This window comes from Epithele typhae, assembly GCF_022376455.1.
Source record: "Epithele typhae strain CBS 203.58 chromosome Unknown BXZ73scaffold_110, whole genome shotgun sequence".
Taxonomy (NCBI): domain Eukaryota; kingdom Fungi; phylum Basidiomycota; class Agaricomycetes; order Polyporales; family Epitheliaceae; genus Epithele; species Epithele typhae.
The window spans coordinates 79562-94598 of record NW_025954301.1 but is presented as its reverse complement, the minus strand read 5'-3'; the positions used below and the strand labels follow the sequence as shown (position 1 = coordinate 94598).

The 15037-nt window shown below is 58.5% G+C and overlaps 5 protein-coding genes across 5 annotated transcripts; 1 reads left to right on the top strand and 4 right to left on the bottom strand.

The window, feature by feature from the left end:
* Nucleotides 1-497: 497 nt before the first annotated feature.
* On the bottom strand, nt 498-4441 carry BXZ73DRAFT_82326 (uncharacterized protein; the record flags this gene model as incomplete). The annotated part of the gene is made up of 12 exons (XM_048023681.1): nt 498-578; nt 638-717; nt 911-1048; nt 1216-1286; nt 1339-1377; nt 1558-2658; nt 2681-2821; nt 2916-3104; nt 3152-3276; nt 3323-3460; nt 3513-3610; nt 3733-4441. 12 exons carry the CDS (start codon nt 4439-4441, stop codon nt 498-500), a joined length of 2910 nt encoding a protein of 969 aa, XP_047871882.1.
* A 949-nt stretch (nt 4442-5390) lies between these two features.
* BXZ73DRAFT_82325 (uncharacterized protein) lies at nt 5391-6170 on the bottom strand (the record flags this gene model as incomplete). The annotated part of the gene is made up of 2 exons (XM_048023680.1): nt 5391-5796; nt 5902-6170. The coding sequence occupies 2 exons, from the start codon at nt 6168-6170 to the stop codon at nt 5391-5393; spliced, it is 675 nt and encodes a 224-aa protein (XP_047871881.1).
* A 613-nt stretch (nt 6171-6783) lies between these two features.
* Nucleotides 6784-8109, top strand: BXZ73DRAFT_107438 (Aldo/keto reductase; the record flags this gene model as incomplete). Its single annotated transcript, XM_048016897.1, has 6 exons — nt 6784-6847; nt 7074-7263; nt 7328-7553; nt 7617-7858; nt 7912-8032; nt 8086-8109. 6 exons carry the CDS (start codon nt 6784-6786, stop codon nt 8107-8109), a joined length of 867 nt encoding a protein of 288 aa, XP_047871880.1.
* Nucleotides 8110-8336: 227 nt separating this feature from the next.
* BXZ73DRAFT_107437 (uncharacterized protein) lies at nt 8337-10070 on the bottom strand (the record flags this gene model as incomplete). Its single annotated transcript, XM_048016896.1, has 4 exons — nt 8337-9408; nt 9464-9566; nt 9621-9735; nt 9792-10070. 4 exons carry the CDS (start codon nt 10068-10070, stop codon nt 8337-8339), a joined length of 1569 nt encoding a protein of 522 aa, XP_047871879.1.
* A 1149-nt stretch (nt 10071-11219) lies between these two features.
* BXZ73DRAFT_93190 (uncharacterized protein) lies at nt 11220-14144 on the bottom strand (the record flags this gene model as incomplete). The annotated part of the gene is made up of 9 exons (XM_048026595.1): nt 11220-11387; nt 11424-11588; nt 11613-11690; nt 11750-11874; nt 11974-12627; nt 12693-12953; nt 13042-13114; nt 13425-13475; nt 14097-14144. The coding sequence occupies 9 exons, from the start codon at nt 14142-14144 to the stop codon at nt 11220-11222; spliced, it is 1623 nt and encodes a 540-aa protein (XP_047871878.1).
* Between the last annotated feature and the right edge of the window lie 893 nt (nt 14145-15037).

Here is a 15037-nt window from a genome sequence, read left to right as displayed (position 1 = left end):
GATCGGAATGTGGTCCAAATCGAGCTCATGCGCATCGAGAAGGTCGGCGAGGGTAAGGCGACCAAACTTGATGCGATGCCACAGTCGAAGGAGCAGTACTAATACAGCGCCCGTGACGACTTCAAGCGGACAAGCTTTGTATAGTATTCGCTTTAACCTTATTACGCGTCTGAGAAGTTCTCATTACTGAACTCGCGCGATTCATACCGCTCGCCAGCCCTGACAGACGTCACCTACAGTGTGCAATGTGCATCCTCCTGCTCTATACCACGAAGTTCGTAAATGCTTCAGGGCATGACGATCTGTACTGGACACTGACCGCAAGTTGGTACGACACCGGTTTGACACTTCGTTCCTGCGCTGCAAAGACTCCGGCAACACACGTTGACCTGAGCATCATGGCTAGCGTCTGTGGTGTTGCGACCCTTCTCAAGTCGGGTTTGGTGTTCACATTGGGTTGCACTGTTGGGCTCGTCCCGCGACTTCCTACTCCAATGTTAGTCATACATGGATTCCCGTTTACCGCCGGCGGATTGGTCATTGACTCTGCTTGATGTTCCGGAGTTTGTGAATATGTACTAGAGTACATATGCGTACGGGGCCGCACCAAGTATCGACATGACCTGTCTCGAAGTACTATGAGGCGGCTGGCCAACAGCGGAAATGAAGTGGTTCGACTAGATTCGAACTTCGAAGTCCAATCAGTGGAGCCTGGTTCTAAGAGACAAACAGGTATATCAATCAATGAAAGCAATGCGACCACTAGAATGTACGAGATAGCGATAAGGCACAGTAAACATACTACACAAGCCATAGTGGCAATGCAATCCACCCGGTACCCACAATTGATCAAGACGAACCCGGGACCCGGAATGTAGCCTGATCCCATCTATCTCCTGCTTGAGCGCACTGGTGAGAATGAGCTCCTGGTTGTAGATGGGATGGTGCTTCACGAGGGCCGCCAGATCGACACATCTCCGGGGCTCGAGATCACGAAGCGATTGTCGTGTCCGTCCAAGATCCGCACCGTAGGCGACTGGGTAGAGAGCTGACGCAGTGGTATGAGCATCGGAAGACCAGAATGTCATACAAAATACGCACTGTGCCGCCGTTCGCGGTAACGACATTCTTGAGGAGCTTGGTCTCGACGGGGACCTTCGGCGTGACTAGAACGTCATCCCCTTGAAGAGCTTCCCCGCGTTCTTCTTCGCGAACTCAGCGCGTCTGTGAGCTTGAAGTCGTACTTCTTCTCCGTGTCCCCGTCTTTGACCGCGAACTGGTCCTCGCTGCCAATGGTATCAGTGTACGCGCTTGTCGAAACGGATACGCGCCACTCACCGAGCAGCTTCTTGCTCGCAGCTGACGACGTAGCCCACCCTTCAGTAAGCACATGCGGTGCACAGCCATCGCGCACAGGAACTTTTCTGTCCGCACCACGTTCTTGACGAGCAGATGTGTACACTCTGCGGGCTTGGTGACGAACTTGACGCCCACTTCGTCAATCGCTGCGTAGTGCGTTTCAACGGAGGTTGGACGGAGTGAGAGATAGATACGCACTTAGTCACGTCGTCTCCTAGAACCAGCTGTGTCATGACCCGCACGGCCTGCGCGGCCTTTGGGGCGGGTTGCTCATCCTCACTGCGCGTCGCATCCGCATCCGTGCCCGACTTCCTCCTCCTCTTCCCCTTCCCCGGCGCCGCACCACCGTTCTCCACCTCACCCGCCTTCCGCTTCTTCTTCTCCGGTTGTGCAATCTCATCCTCCTCTTCACTCTCCGGGCCTGCCGATCCCATCGAGGGGCGCTTCTTGCCCTTGGCCGGCAACGACGTTGATGCTCCGCCGTCGCGTTCGTGGGTGGCACGCACCGTCCCGCTCTTAACTTCCTTCTGGTACGAGAGCACGTCCGGCATCACGACATCGTGCAGCTTCTGCGCGGCCTTCGTCGCGGCCCCCCGTGGCGTCCGTCCGACCTTGTAAGGGCTCTCTGTTGTGGACGCATGATCACCATGCTCTTTCTCCGCCTCCAGCGCCGCCGTCTTCTTGATCTTGCGAGGGCCGGTGTCTCGACGCTGACGCTTTCGGTGCGGCCTTCGGAGGTCCCACCTTGAAAGTCGTGGGTGCCTTCGTTTTGCCTTTTCGCTGCGTATGGGAGGGAGTCGTGGCCGTCGGCAACGGCAGGGTCGGCGTCGCGCTTCTTCGGCGCAGGCTTTTCGCGTGCCTTGCCCTTGTTGTTCGACAGCAGGTCGCCGAGACAGAGCGGAGGTCATCGGGAAGTCCGAGTCTGAGTCGCTGGGAGGGTGAACGACCTTATGCTTCTTCGTAGAGACCTGTTCCTTGTTTTCGGTCGAGGGTGCGGGGGCTGCTGGCTTGGCTCTGGCCTTGGACTTCGTCTTCGGAACTTCTTCTTCGGCGGAGCTCTCTTCATCGCGAGGCAGGACCTTTCGACGTGCGGTCTGAAGCTTCCTGGACGTGGTGGGCGACTCCAGTCGAGTCCGCGGGGGCAGCCTTTGCGGCTTCGTTGTTCGTGAGGGCCTCTTGGGAGACGTGTCGGGAGTGGTGGGACGTTGCTCTTCTGAGTCGTTCTCAGGCTTTCGGGAGACCCTCCGGACAAGCTTCCTCTTCACCAGGTTTCGCTGGCGACTTCTTGGTGACGGTTTGCTAGGGCTCGGCTCGTCGTCACATCCATGGCCGATTGGTCGGGTCCACATCCATGTCCGCGCCTTCGTCCATCGCGATTGCATCTTCGACCTCACCCACGCTCTGCAGCGTTCCGACTGGTCGCAAGTCGTCTCGGGCCTTGTGGTTCTTCTGCTTTCGTGGACTAGTGGTAGGGTCTTGGTATTCGTGCGTTTCTCGGCGACGTGTCCAAGCCTCTTCCTCGGCCTCCACTTCGGCCTCCATCTCCTCCAACTGACCTGGCTCCCATGCGATCTTGCCTAGCCCCGCTGTGCCAAAACGACGCTGAAGTCGACGCCAGGAGGAACAGGATGTACTTGTCGCGAGCAGGGTGAGCGTCGCCATTGAATGAAGCATCTTCAACCCAGGTGTGGTTGACGATAGGGATAGACCATGATGCCGCCTTGTCCGTTTTCGTCCCCTGCAAACTGCTTTGATTGAGCCAAACATTCGCTTCGAACATCAAGACACGCACTATGCAGCCACGACGATACTGTTCTTCTCCGCGGACATGGACGCCGTGAACTCTCCCCCCATGAGAGTGATGAGCTTCTTCAGATATTCCCGGTCCTTCCCTGTGTAGTTGGTGACGGTGACCACCTGAATCTATGCGTCAAAACAGCCTTCATGTACTTCGAGCTCTCACCTCTTTCTCGAAGCCGCTTGCCGGCGAGTCGGGGATAGGATAGTGCAGAAGCTGGTCTGCCGGCCTCGATAGCTTGCCAGAGGCACGGACATACCACAACCACGCGAGCGTGCCGATCGTCTTCTCGAGCTTGTATGCCTATAGCCCCCATTGGAGATGGAAAATGGCGCAGAACGAGGAAGAGACGCACCTTAGCATACGCCGCTCCTGTCCGATACCGCGTCACGTATATGTCCGTCTCCTCCATCTTCGCCAACTCCTCTTGCACGCGTCCCGCCGCCTTCGTGACTTCTCAGAGGGGACACGATCGGAATTCCGCCTTGTCGTCGGATGTCCACGCAAAGCGCGTCGCGTTGATGGTCGGAGAGGTCCAGCGAGAGGCCCAAGAGGATCCGCTTCCCTTCCCACACCTTCCCTTCCGCCGGTCGCATCTTCTTGTGGTCGTCGGCCGACATCGACCGTGTCGTACAGCATCATCCGCTCCTTCGTAGGCTCGTAGTCGACGTCCTCTTGAGAAGTTCGGCCCTCCAGTCGCTGGCCGAAGACCGCAGGCTCGGGCCACTCGTATTTGCGCGTGGGGAGGTCGCGGATGCCGAGCCGGACGGTGTCGTCGAACCAGTGGGGGACGAGGACACAAACGTTCATCTGTTCGCGGTAGTGCATCGCCGTTTCGTACTTTGCGCTCCCCTTTGCGAGCGCGAAGAGGTGGGTGACGTCGCGGGTGAGGGCCGTGCGCCATTGGCCACCCATGGCGGTGATCGCGGCCGACATGAGCTCGCAGTCGGCCGCCGAGAGGTCTGTCGCAGTCGCGGTGACGCCAGAGAAGAGGTAGGCGGGGTCGGCGGAGAAGAACTCGGGGTCTTGCTGGGAGCCGAGGACAAAGGAGCGTTCGACCCATAGTGGGGTGACTGTATGCGCACGAGAATGTGGGGGGAGCTGTTCCACGAAGTCTTCGAGGGGCAAAGACGATGTTATGAAGTGGGTGAGGTCAGGGTCGGTGACATCTTCGGCTTTCTGTGCCCCGCGCGCGTCGAGGACCTGGGAGAGCTGCTCGCGTTTCTGGACGTCGAGGGTTTCGGAGATGTGATAAACAACCTGTTCAAAGACGATGTCCGACATCACCGTTGAACGGGATGAGCGGCAGCAGCTTGAGCCAGTGGGGGAGAGAAAGAGTCGAAACTCAGCGCGTCGGTCCCGCGTCGCGTTCCCGTAACACGATGTGACAGGCGCGTTTTTGCACGTGATGAAGTGTGTGTCTCTTGATGCTGCCCTCCCCTGGCCTCCCCTTTTTGTCTTTCCGAACCAACTGCCCCCGAAATCCAGCAATGTCATCTCTTGATAACGTCGAATGCAACAGCCATCCACGGTGGATGACGGGCGGACGTCGTGGATTGAGGGGGAAGAGAAATAGCGCTGGGCTGGGCGTGTGATCGGCACTTTGCAAAATGAGTGCATCCTCGAGATCGGACCCAGCTTGGACTGGGAGGACGCGAAACTTCGAACATAGCTGTGTGAGAAGATATCCTAGCCAAATATAAGATTTCATGATTGTCGGTAGAGGTACTGGAGCCCAATTCACGTTTGTCTGAACACTAGGGTCTGTCCGAACACTGGGGTCGTGATAGTACAAGGAGCAAAAGCACAATTATCATCATCATCATCGCCGCCATCATCCAACCAAACGGTCTAATACCAGCAGAATTCGTTTGGTGCTTTACAGGAGATGCGTCGGGAGTTTCTTGAGCAGGTTGAGGAGTTGAGGGCTTCTCGGAGTCTGACATATTCAGCTGTAAACGGGGGCAGCGCAGAGGTACTTAATGCCATACTCACCTCGACTTGCAGCATCATTGGCAGTGCGACGCTTCTTGAGCTTCTTCTCACAAATCTTCGGTGGTAGCGCGGTCACCACGGGTAGTGCTCCGTGATCTGGGGATAAACGGTAAACTTCCAGCTCGGTCCACGAGGCCGTTCTGCGTAGGGACGTCAGACCCAGCCTAGACTCTCCCGTATACGGGATGACCCCCGTAGCAGGCGTTTGACTCGGACTTGGTCCATCAGAGGGCTCGGGCTAGCCGGAGATGGTAGACGGCGGCAAGGGCGGAAAGTCCTCCGCGGGCCACGTCGGCTGGGACGCCAACTCGTCAGGCCGGAACCGGACGACCTTGAGGTCGACGACGAAGCGCTCCGGCTGCGGGACGTGCTTGACCAGGATGCTGATGTGCTCGATCCCGCCGGCAGACTGTCGGCCCGGTGGCTTGAACGAGCGGTGCGCGACGCCGTCCTTGATGTCCCACGAGTAGATGTGGTAGCTGGAGCAATTCCAGTTCGCGCGCGAGCCGGCATCGCCGTAATAGTCCGCGGCGATGTCCCACGACCAGTACTGCGGCGGGGACACCGAGTCGCTGCTGTTGGAGCGGGGAAGGATGATGGCCCGCGCAGTCGCAGCGGGTGACCTCGATAGTGAGCCCGTCCGACTTCGACGCGACGTCGGAAATCGTGATCATCTGAGTGCGGGATCGGCTGACGGCGAAGCCCTGCTTGGTGAGAGAGAGAGAGAGAGGGTGAGAACATCCGAGCACCATGTCGTCAGCTCGAACTTGGGGTCGTCCAAGCCTTCTCGCGCAAGCGCCTGGAGGAGGAAGGTGGACCCCGAGGGACCGTCCTCATCGGAAGTGGGATGGTGGATGTAGATGGACTCGACCTTGGCGTTATCCTTAAACGCCTTGAGGCTTTCGAGAGGAAGCGTCGCCAGGCGGAAGTAGCTCGCCATGTTGTCGAGCGCGGCTTTGATCGGATTCCAGGGGTCGATCTGCAGCCTTTCAGCTATGGGCGCGAATCCTACGAACATCTCGGTGCTCTTGCACAATTGCCCTTCGCCATGCGAGTGGAGAACCAAACAGACGACTTGAAGCTTGCGCTGTTCGAAGTGACGCGGGCGATCCTGGTTTTCGTCCCTCCGCGGTAGAGGCACCTGGCAAGTGAGGATGGCGAGACAATGCTGGACCCCCGAGCGATCGTAGCAGGGTATCAGAGGGAGTTTGACGTAGATTCCGTTCGTAGTCACTGTGACGCGAGCGTATGGGATGCTGGGCCAGTCGAGAGCGCGGGCGAGCGTGCCGGAGGTAATATTGACGGTTTCGTGGCAGTTCTCGAAGTCCTTGGGAGACCGAGCGAGAATGAAGGGGCGAGGATTAGGTTTGGTAGGTACATACCTGGGGTTCTCATGGACAGATGCGACGTTGTGAATAGGCACCCCAGTCTATGGCACCGATCTTTGAACGTGCCGAGGAGTAGCCAGGGCGGGGCGATATGGGAGGAGACTGGGTGTAGCGGGGTAGATGGAGCAGAACAGGGAACCAGGACACGCTTTTATTATTATTATTATTCTCATTCTATCCCTATGTGTCACATATGCGCGTGTAACTACACAGCTAAGAACGTATCGAACCAGGACACGCGCGATGTCTCTCGTGCGCGCACTTGAGCAGACGCCCGACAAGGCACATGTGCACACTTCCAAATCCAGTATGTATATCATCTATCGCCTCAACGCTATCGTCATGTTCGTTCTGCAAAAGGTCCGTCGTCCACCTGCCAATCCATAATCTCGAAACTCGCACCGACGGTAAACCATCAGCCTCAACAGCCAGGACACGTGCCCGATCTGCGCTGGACCAACGGGAAATCCGCTGTTGCTCTCTCGTTTCACAATCGACCTCCGTCATCCTCCACTGCCATGGGTGCCTCCCAGCTTCCACCAATGCCGATGGTACTTCTCAACGACGGCACACGTGTCCCCGCCTCGGATACGGCACCGGCACCATCCACCGCGAGCACGACACCACCTCCACCATCCTCTCCGCGATCTCCGCCGGGTTCACCCACCTCGACGGCGCGCAGTTGTACAAGAACGAAGAGTTCCTGGGCGCCGCGATCGCGACGTGCGGCCGGCCGCGCGCCGATCTCTATATCACACCAAGCTCAACAAGCTCCCGAGGGCCAGAGCGTGCGCGGCGCGCTCGAAGACTCGCTCCGGAAGCTGCAGGTGGACTACGTCGACATGTTCCTCATCCACGTGCCCATATTCTTCGCGGACCTCAAGGCGACGTGGCGCGAGATGGAGGGCGTGAAGGAGGCGGGGCTCGCGCGGACGATCGGGCTGTCGAACTTCAACGCGACCCAGCTGCACACGATCCTGGAAGACGCGAAGGTCATTCCCGCGGTCAATCAGGTGACGTCCTCCAAGACCGCGATGCGGATGTGCAGCGCGTGCTGATTTCCGACTATGGTACAGGTCGAGTATCATCCGTACGTGTACGACACGAACAAGACCCTTGTCGCCATCCACGAGCGGCACGGCATCGCGACCGCTGGCTACTCCGGGCTTGCGATGCTGACTCGGTTCCCGGACGGCCCCGTCGACTCAGCGCTGCTGGCTCCCATTCGTCGGCGACTGGAGAAGGAGGCAGGAGCGCCTGTGACTGAGGCTCAGGTGCTTCTCTTGTGGCATCGCGCGCACGGGGTGATAGAGATCACGTATGGTTGCTTTACTTCCGTCGGGACTGGAATCTAATTGACCTTACTCACAGGACTAGCTCTAAGGCAGAGCGCATGCAGGAGTACCTCGATATTTTGCGCCTTCCCGACTTGACACCGGAGGAGGTGAAAACAATAGATGACGCTGGATCCACGGTTCATCGCCGATTCTTCGTAAGCAATCTATGCTCCAAAGCCTCTACGCGACTGATGGGGCTATTATCCAGTGCAAGAACTGGATGGATGCGTGAGCAAGCTATGGGGTTCGTTTGGGCCGTTTGGCGCGTTGCGATGACTAAAGCAAGTGCACTTTACCCGGATGATGATACAAATGTGTGCGCAGGCGCAGGATAGAATAGAGGCATACGTACAAAGTAAGAGTGATCCAGATTATCAACTACTCGATACACACGTATATGTCCAGACGCAAATTCGGGGAGACGCACGAAGCGACGGGCGGTCGCGCACATACTACTCCTCACATCCCCGACCCAATCCCGTACTTCGTCTCGCGCTCCCTGTCCAGGATATCCTGGTCGCTCTTCAGCGCCCTCACCTCCTGGATCAGCATCTGGATCTCGGTCTTCAGCTCCGTCACCGTCTCCTTGTGCGCCCTGGCACCACCGCCCGCCCCACCCTTCTCGGGCTTTGCCTTCTCCTCCAGCGCCCTCGCCCGCAACACCTCGACCGTCGCCACCGGCGAAGTCGCCTCTGGGATCGTCCCGCCTCCCGCGCGCGCGGAAATCTCCCCGAGCGACGATCCGCTCCTCAGCGGCGCCACCACCGGGCTCGGCATCCTTCGGAACGGGTCCCCATCCCCGTCCATCATCGTCGACGGCGGCCGCGCGTGGGGCCCGGGCGACGCGGGGCTGATGATGTCCGCCGCGGTCGCGTTGACGGCGACGAGCCGCGGTGGGCCGCGGTGCATCTTCGGGTGCGCGGCGGTGACGGCGGAGAGCGGGTGCATCGCGGTGTCCGACGCCGCCGATAGGGGGCGCCGCGGGTCGGGAGGGAGGAGGAGGAGGAGGGGAGGAGGGTGGGTGGCGGTGCGGGTGATCGTGGGGCGGGAGTTGGAGCGGGAGGTGGAGGTGGAGTTGAAGCGGGTCGAGGAGGTCGGCGCGCTGTTTGTGGAGGGGAGTTTGTCGTGGGCGAGGCAGTGATGCTGGTGCACGATGGCGGGGGGAGGCGGGGTGATTGAAGGACTGGGGCTGGGGGGTGCGGAAATAAGATATGTGGCAGAGGAAGGCATTGAGGCTTCGTGATCTTCGTGAAAGGTACTCGCGTCTTTGGAATAGTAGTAAGGGTAGAGGTGACCAGGCGCTTCTCGGGGTGAGTCCAAATACTCGATGATCTCGCTCTGGTTGTCGTCCTGGGGTCCTTTACGACCCCTTCTACGTTTGCGGCGCCGCAAGAAGGACGTCGCTCCAACTGCGATCACCAAGAAGGCTACGGTTGGAATAGTGCCGCCCAGTACGGCCCCAGTAGACACAGTCCTTGGTTGGCTATCGTCGCTTCCATCACGACGGACGTTCCCAGAAGCGTGTTGTGCTCTGAATCGGTCGTTAGTGCGTATGCACAACGGATGGCACAAAGAAGGCATCGGACCTAGAAGAAGACAGGAGGGCTTGAGTGTCGGTCGAGAGCGCGGTGACCTGCGCGTGGATGTCTACTGTTCGAATAGGGCTTAATGTACGTGCTGGGAATCGCTCTGCGAGCCGGTCCCTCAGTATCAGTTTACAACTTGGGTAAGCTCCATACTCACGTGCGACAGCAACGAATGAATCTCCTTGCGCATGATACGCATGGGTGTCATGTGAAGGGATGTCGAGAAATATTGAAAAGGAGAGCGGTAAAGACAGGCGAGCCCGGACGGAGAGCTATCGTGCCTTGAGCTCGCATTGAGAGCAAAGATCTGAGAAACTTTTCCATTTACCTCAAGGGGTGTATCGTTGAACGCCACAGAGGGAGAGATGGTTGTGACTTTGGGGACTCCATCTTCTTGCCCTTGAGAGACCTCTCTATCAAGCTGCGCTAATCCTCTCCGCTCCAGATCATGGGTCTTGCCAGAGTCTTCGGGCTCTGGGTTCAGATGCCAGGAGAGTTCCGAGAGCGGGGCGAGACCATGGGAGGCGGCGAGTAAAGGGAGGGGCAGGCTGAAGGTAGAGGCAACATACGTCGAAATAAGCCAGGTTGCGAGCAAGGAGCGACACATGGGACATGGGCAAGGGGACGCCGGAACAGGGAGCAACGAGCGGAAGGAGCGGAAAGGCGCAAAGCAAGGGCTGCGCCGCGTTGCTGAAGGGTATATAGGGGCGCGTTTCCCTCCGACGTCCGCGGGAACCGGTGTCCGTCGTAAAAAAGGGTGGAGACCGGGGCTCGCTTCTGGGCATAGGCGATGTCGACATGCGTTCTTTCCGACTGCAGCGATCTCGGATGACCATCCTGACGGCACGGATTCGCGGGTAGGACTTGAAATTCGACCAAGTTAGTCGGCTGCGACTTGAGCGGTAACAAGTAGCTAGTCTACTACCTTTGCGCCTCTTCCATGACCTGGGTACTAGCTACTAGCTAGGACGCAGGTCTGAGGTGGAGCACCAGCAACAAGGCACAGAGGCCACGGAGAAAAGTCGTCAAGGAGAAGATCAATGGCCATGTGCGACGAGTGGTGTGCGCGCTGATGGACCTCCATGCCGCGTGCTCGGAGTGGACAGAAGGCAAAATCCCGCCGGGCATCATGATCCCGGGGTAGGCGCCCAGGCGAGTGGGAACGATCGGCCATCAGCGCGGTCGAGTATGCGACTACTAATACCACTAGTCCTAGCACACCCTCTGGCTGGTTGTGTCAATTTATCTGGGCCCCACCTAGCCGGAATCCCGTCTGTATTGTCTGGACAGACGCTCCGGTGTTCTGAGCGCATCTACCCGCTTGCGCGGGTGACTGGTCTCCATTGATGCCACTTTGATCCGAGGGCAACTCAAACAACGAGTACATCTGTTTCTAGTTTTATACTCGTGTACATAGGAGGGTCCGTCGCTGGGGACCTCAATGCCGTGGTTATGGATCCATTCCAGCGAGTCTAGACGTCCATCGAGGTCGTTTTACCTTGAGAGGCGAGCATCCCGTTCGATACTAAGTACAGCAAAGAACTATGATACCACTGTCCGCATGTTAGTGGAATATGTACAAGTGTCATCGCGTGATATGGATAGAGTCCTTGGTAAATACGTACAAGCAACCACATACGCAGACGCCATCTCCGACGCCGCTCCGCCGACGAGAGCGCGCCACGGCGGAGCATGACGCAAAACGACCGCAGGCCGCTGTGTATATACGACCGCACGGGCGCATACAACGCGCGAATCAACGGCTGCCTCTGACTCCGTCATCGAAATGTCCGCGCGCCAATGTCCGCGGGGTCATCGCCGTCGGCGACTCCCGCTCCCTGTCCTCCGGGAGCACGCGCGGAGGCTCCAGGTCCTCCACCGGCATCCGCGGCAACGGCCGCGGCCGCACCGCCAGCGGGGCCACCTGCGGCAAGTCCGGAAGAGGGGGCAGCGGCGGGACCGGCGGGACGATGGCGGGGGGGAGGGGGAACTTGTTCGCCCAGCTGGGCGGCGCCGCGAGGTCCGGATCGCGGCGCAGCTCGTGCGGGTACGCGCCCGAGACGGTCGAGGAGGTCTCCGCGCGGTGGCTGCGGGAGGGCAGCCAGGAGGAGCTGCCCGTGCTTGACTGCCAGGCGGAGACGGGGCTGACGATCATGCTGGCGGTGCCGGTGCGGGAGAACGAGCCCGACCTGGAGGACGTCGTTAATCGCCCACCGAAGGCGGAGGGCTAATGCGTAAAACGTGTGAGTGAGTGACGAGCGATGATACGTGAGTAAAACCACGTACGGGATGGGAAAGGGCCGAGTTGCCTCCCGACATGCCTGCGACAGTCGTCGTGTCGTCCAGTGAGAAATCCCGTCCGTCCTTCGAGATGATCAGAACCGACTCTGGAACCGGGGCCGGTTCTGGGACTAGAACAAAACCTTCGTCCATGTGGTCCGGTCGCGCCGCACCGGGATCCGTTACGGGTCTTGAAAGTCGGTGGGCATTATTGTCGCCGGGGGGCGAACCCGAAAGTCGAGGGCGGAAGTCTGCCACGGTGCGCGTGGTCCCTTTGCGTCCGAGGAGTTCGCCAGATTCGGGAATGGGCCCGTCGATCTGGAAGTTGACGTCCGCAGACGAGGGCGACACGTACTTGGACTTGTATGACGTGCTCTTGGGCACCCCGTCCTTGAACTTGGAGAAGCGCTCCAAGAAGGACGGCAACCTGACGCTTGGTAAGCGCGAGAGCAAGCTTGAGCCCGACGGAGACTGCACGTGGCCCGACGTGCTTGGGCTGACGTTGTGTTGGTACGCACGTTGCGGAGACAGCGCAGAGTACGGGCTGTGGTAGCTGTTCCGCTTTCCGCTAGACTGCGAGAGGAGTTCCGTGCCGTCGTCGTCGTCGTCGTCGTCATCGTCGATCTCCCACTCGGAGTTCTTCTTTGTCGGGCGAAGGCGTTGCGACCCACGGAATAAGCCGACCCACCGCAACCACTTCGCAGGGTGGAATGGTGAGTTCTGTCCTGGGAGGAGCGGGAGTGTCTTCTGTCGCGAATTCCGCTGGCGTGCCCACTTCCGTCGCCAATACCACCAGAAGCCGAGCGACGACAGCAGCAGCGCGCCCATTGCTACGGAGATGATCACAGCCACTTCTGCGCCCTTTGATAGACCTTGATTCGGCGCTGAGGAAGGGTGTGGAGTATAAAATTAGCTAGAGTCAGTGGTCACGGGAAGTCACGCAACGTACGAGACTGCGCAAGAGCAGCTGCCAAGTTGAAGTCGCTGGATGACGAGAGGTTCTGGTAGGCCCAGTCCGGGACAGTGTCTTTTTGGACTTGAAGATGAGAGGGGGGTGGACCAGGTGTAGACCCACAGGAGTGTGCGCTCGCCCATTGCGACCAGGTAGAGGTAGCGTTGCCTGAGCAAGCTTGACATGCTGCACCGACATTATACATCATGGTATTGCTGAGCATGCGTCCGCAGTGAGAAGGGCGACTAGCACAAGGTCCTTGACAACGCACCATGTACAAGTATCGTCGTCTAGGATAATGCATTGAGCGGCAGGGCAGACGTGTTCGAGAGAGAAGAGAACATACCAGGGTCGTCAGAGCAAGCTTGGTTGAGCTGGTCTTGCAGGGTGCATGGACTATGTCCGTACTTGTTGTTCAGCTGTAGGAACATCGTCAACCGCTGCCATAGTGGGTGTATGCGAAGAAAAACGAGGGGGAAATCCGGCACAGTGACCTCCAGTGGATGAACCTGTCTCTCCTCAGGTACTGTTGCATCCATTGAGCCGAGTCGCCGAGTCGCCGCCACCGCTTGAGACGGCCCCGCGGCCGAGACGGCACGGTCTGCAAGCGATCGAACCTGACCCTGAGGCATTGCCGATCGCCTCGCCCACCTCATCTGCTTTCCTTCCCCTACCATCTCCATCCATTGTCCTCCCTCTGAACGCGCATGCCACGGAACATATGCTCACCTTGTCAAGCCCGTCCCGACATGTTGACTGCGGAGGTGCACCTCGGAGCCGCTGAACGTACACCAGAGAGTCAGTCGAGGGGACGCGATGCGAACCGAAGAGCGCACAATGTCTCGAGCGACAGCAAAGCCAGCAAGGATGAGTTCGAGGGGAGGACGGTGAGGGGGTGCATTCGCGCGACGAAAGGTGCGCAGCAGAGAGTGGTGAGCGTGTTTCCAGAGCCAAGAGGTCGCGTCGAGCGTGGACAGTCAGAGGACCTGGGGGTTTCAGCGAGAGCCAGAGCGCATGGAGGGCGGGTCGAGGTTGGCAGACGAAGGAGGAGGAGGAGGAGGGGTTGGAAGACGGCCTTCAATCTTCCGAGCGCGTTGGGCGCGGGCGGACCGTTCGTTCCCTCGCGCTAAACCGGTGCAATGTGCCGCGCCCGTGCCTCCACGATCGCACCTGCACTTCCGCTTCCTGCTCACCCGTCTGCTGTGGCAGATAGCCGCTGCCCCGCTTTTAGACCCATCTCCAAGCTTCATCGCCGAGGCTTGCGCCCGAGCGTCGCAGCGCCATATCACCGCCCCCGCCCTGCCCCGCATCTTGCCTCTTTGAGTGCGTCGGTCGTTATTTTCCCCCGCCCCAAGCGGTACTTAAGACCGCCTTGTCTCAGCCGCTTCCCCTCGTACTTACAAATGAAACCTGTATCGCGGCTTGGATCCGTCCACTTTTGAGGAACATCTCCGGACCAGTACATCACTCGATGGTAAAGACAGACGATCAGCCCACGTCTTCTCACACCGACCACAATCCACATCGATTGTTGGTCTAGCCAACCATGTGCTCGCGACTGTCGAATAGAGTGTCGATGGTTGCTAACAGGCCGTACTAGTCCGACCCCAGTGATGAGAAATGCCCCCAGTGTTGAGAAATCTGGTCTGGCGGTCCCGTCCCTCGTCCGATAATGTTGAAAATTCACACGCTGGTAGGAACATGTTCTCACTTTCGTTTTCAAAAAGAACGACGTCGTTCCGTGCAGAAACAAGCACGATCTTTCGCAAACATCTCTCAAATGAGAAAAGTCGAAGATTTGATACCCGTCGGCTACGATCCCATGACCAGCGCTTAGGTTGAAGCTGCGTGAGGGGTATTGGATGAAGCGTGGCTGCCCCAATTCGAATTCTCCGGCATGATATCTGTGGGAGGGAGGCGAAAACGCACTTTGGGTCAGTTCAAGCGTGACTTCGGCCACAGAACGTGAGTGAATTTCAGTCTCCGACGTTGTCGTTGGGGAGGATGCTGTCATCCCTGGACGTATCTGACAGCCTAGCCGAGCGGAGTTGATGTCGGCTGCGTGACCCGCACTGTGACTAAGCCTCGGCGAAATTTCTCAACTCTAGGGTCCGCGGCCGGTTCGTCCACTGGGGGCGCAATACGTACCAGTTTCCTTTGAAACTTTGCACACTGATTTCTTATGACACTACCAATATGTGTACGAAATCCGAAGACTATCGCAACAGAGATGGTTGAGATTCTCATGGTTTGATCTTGCGGGCGCTCCCATTTCTCAACTCTGGGGTCATGCTAGTAGTACTGCAGTGCACCACGCCGGGACCACCGATCCTTTGCAAAAT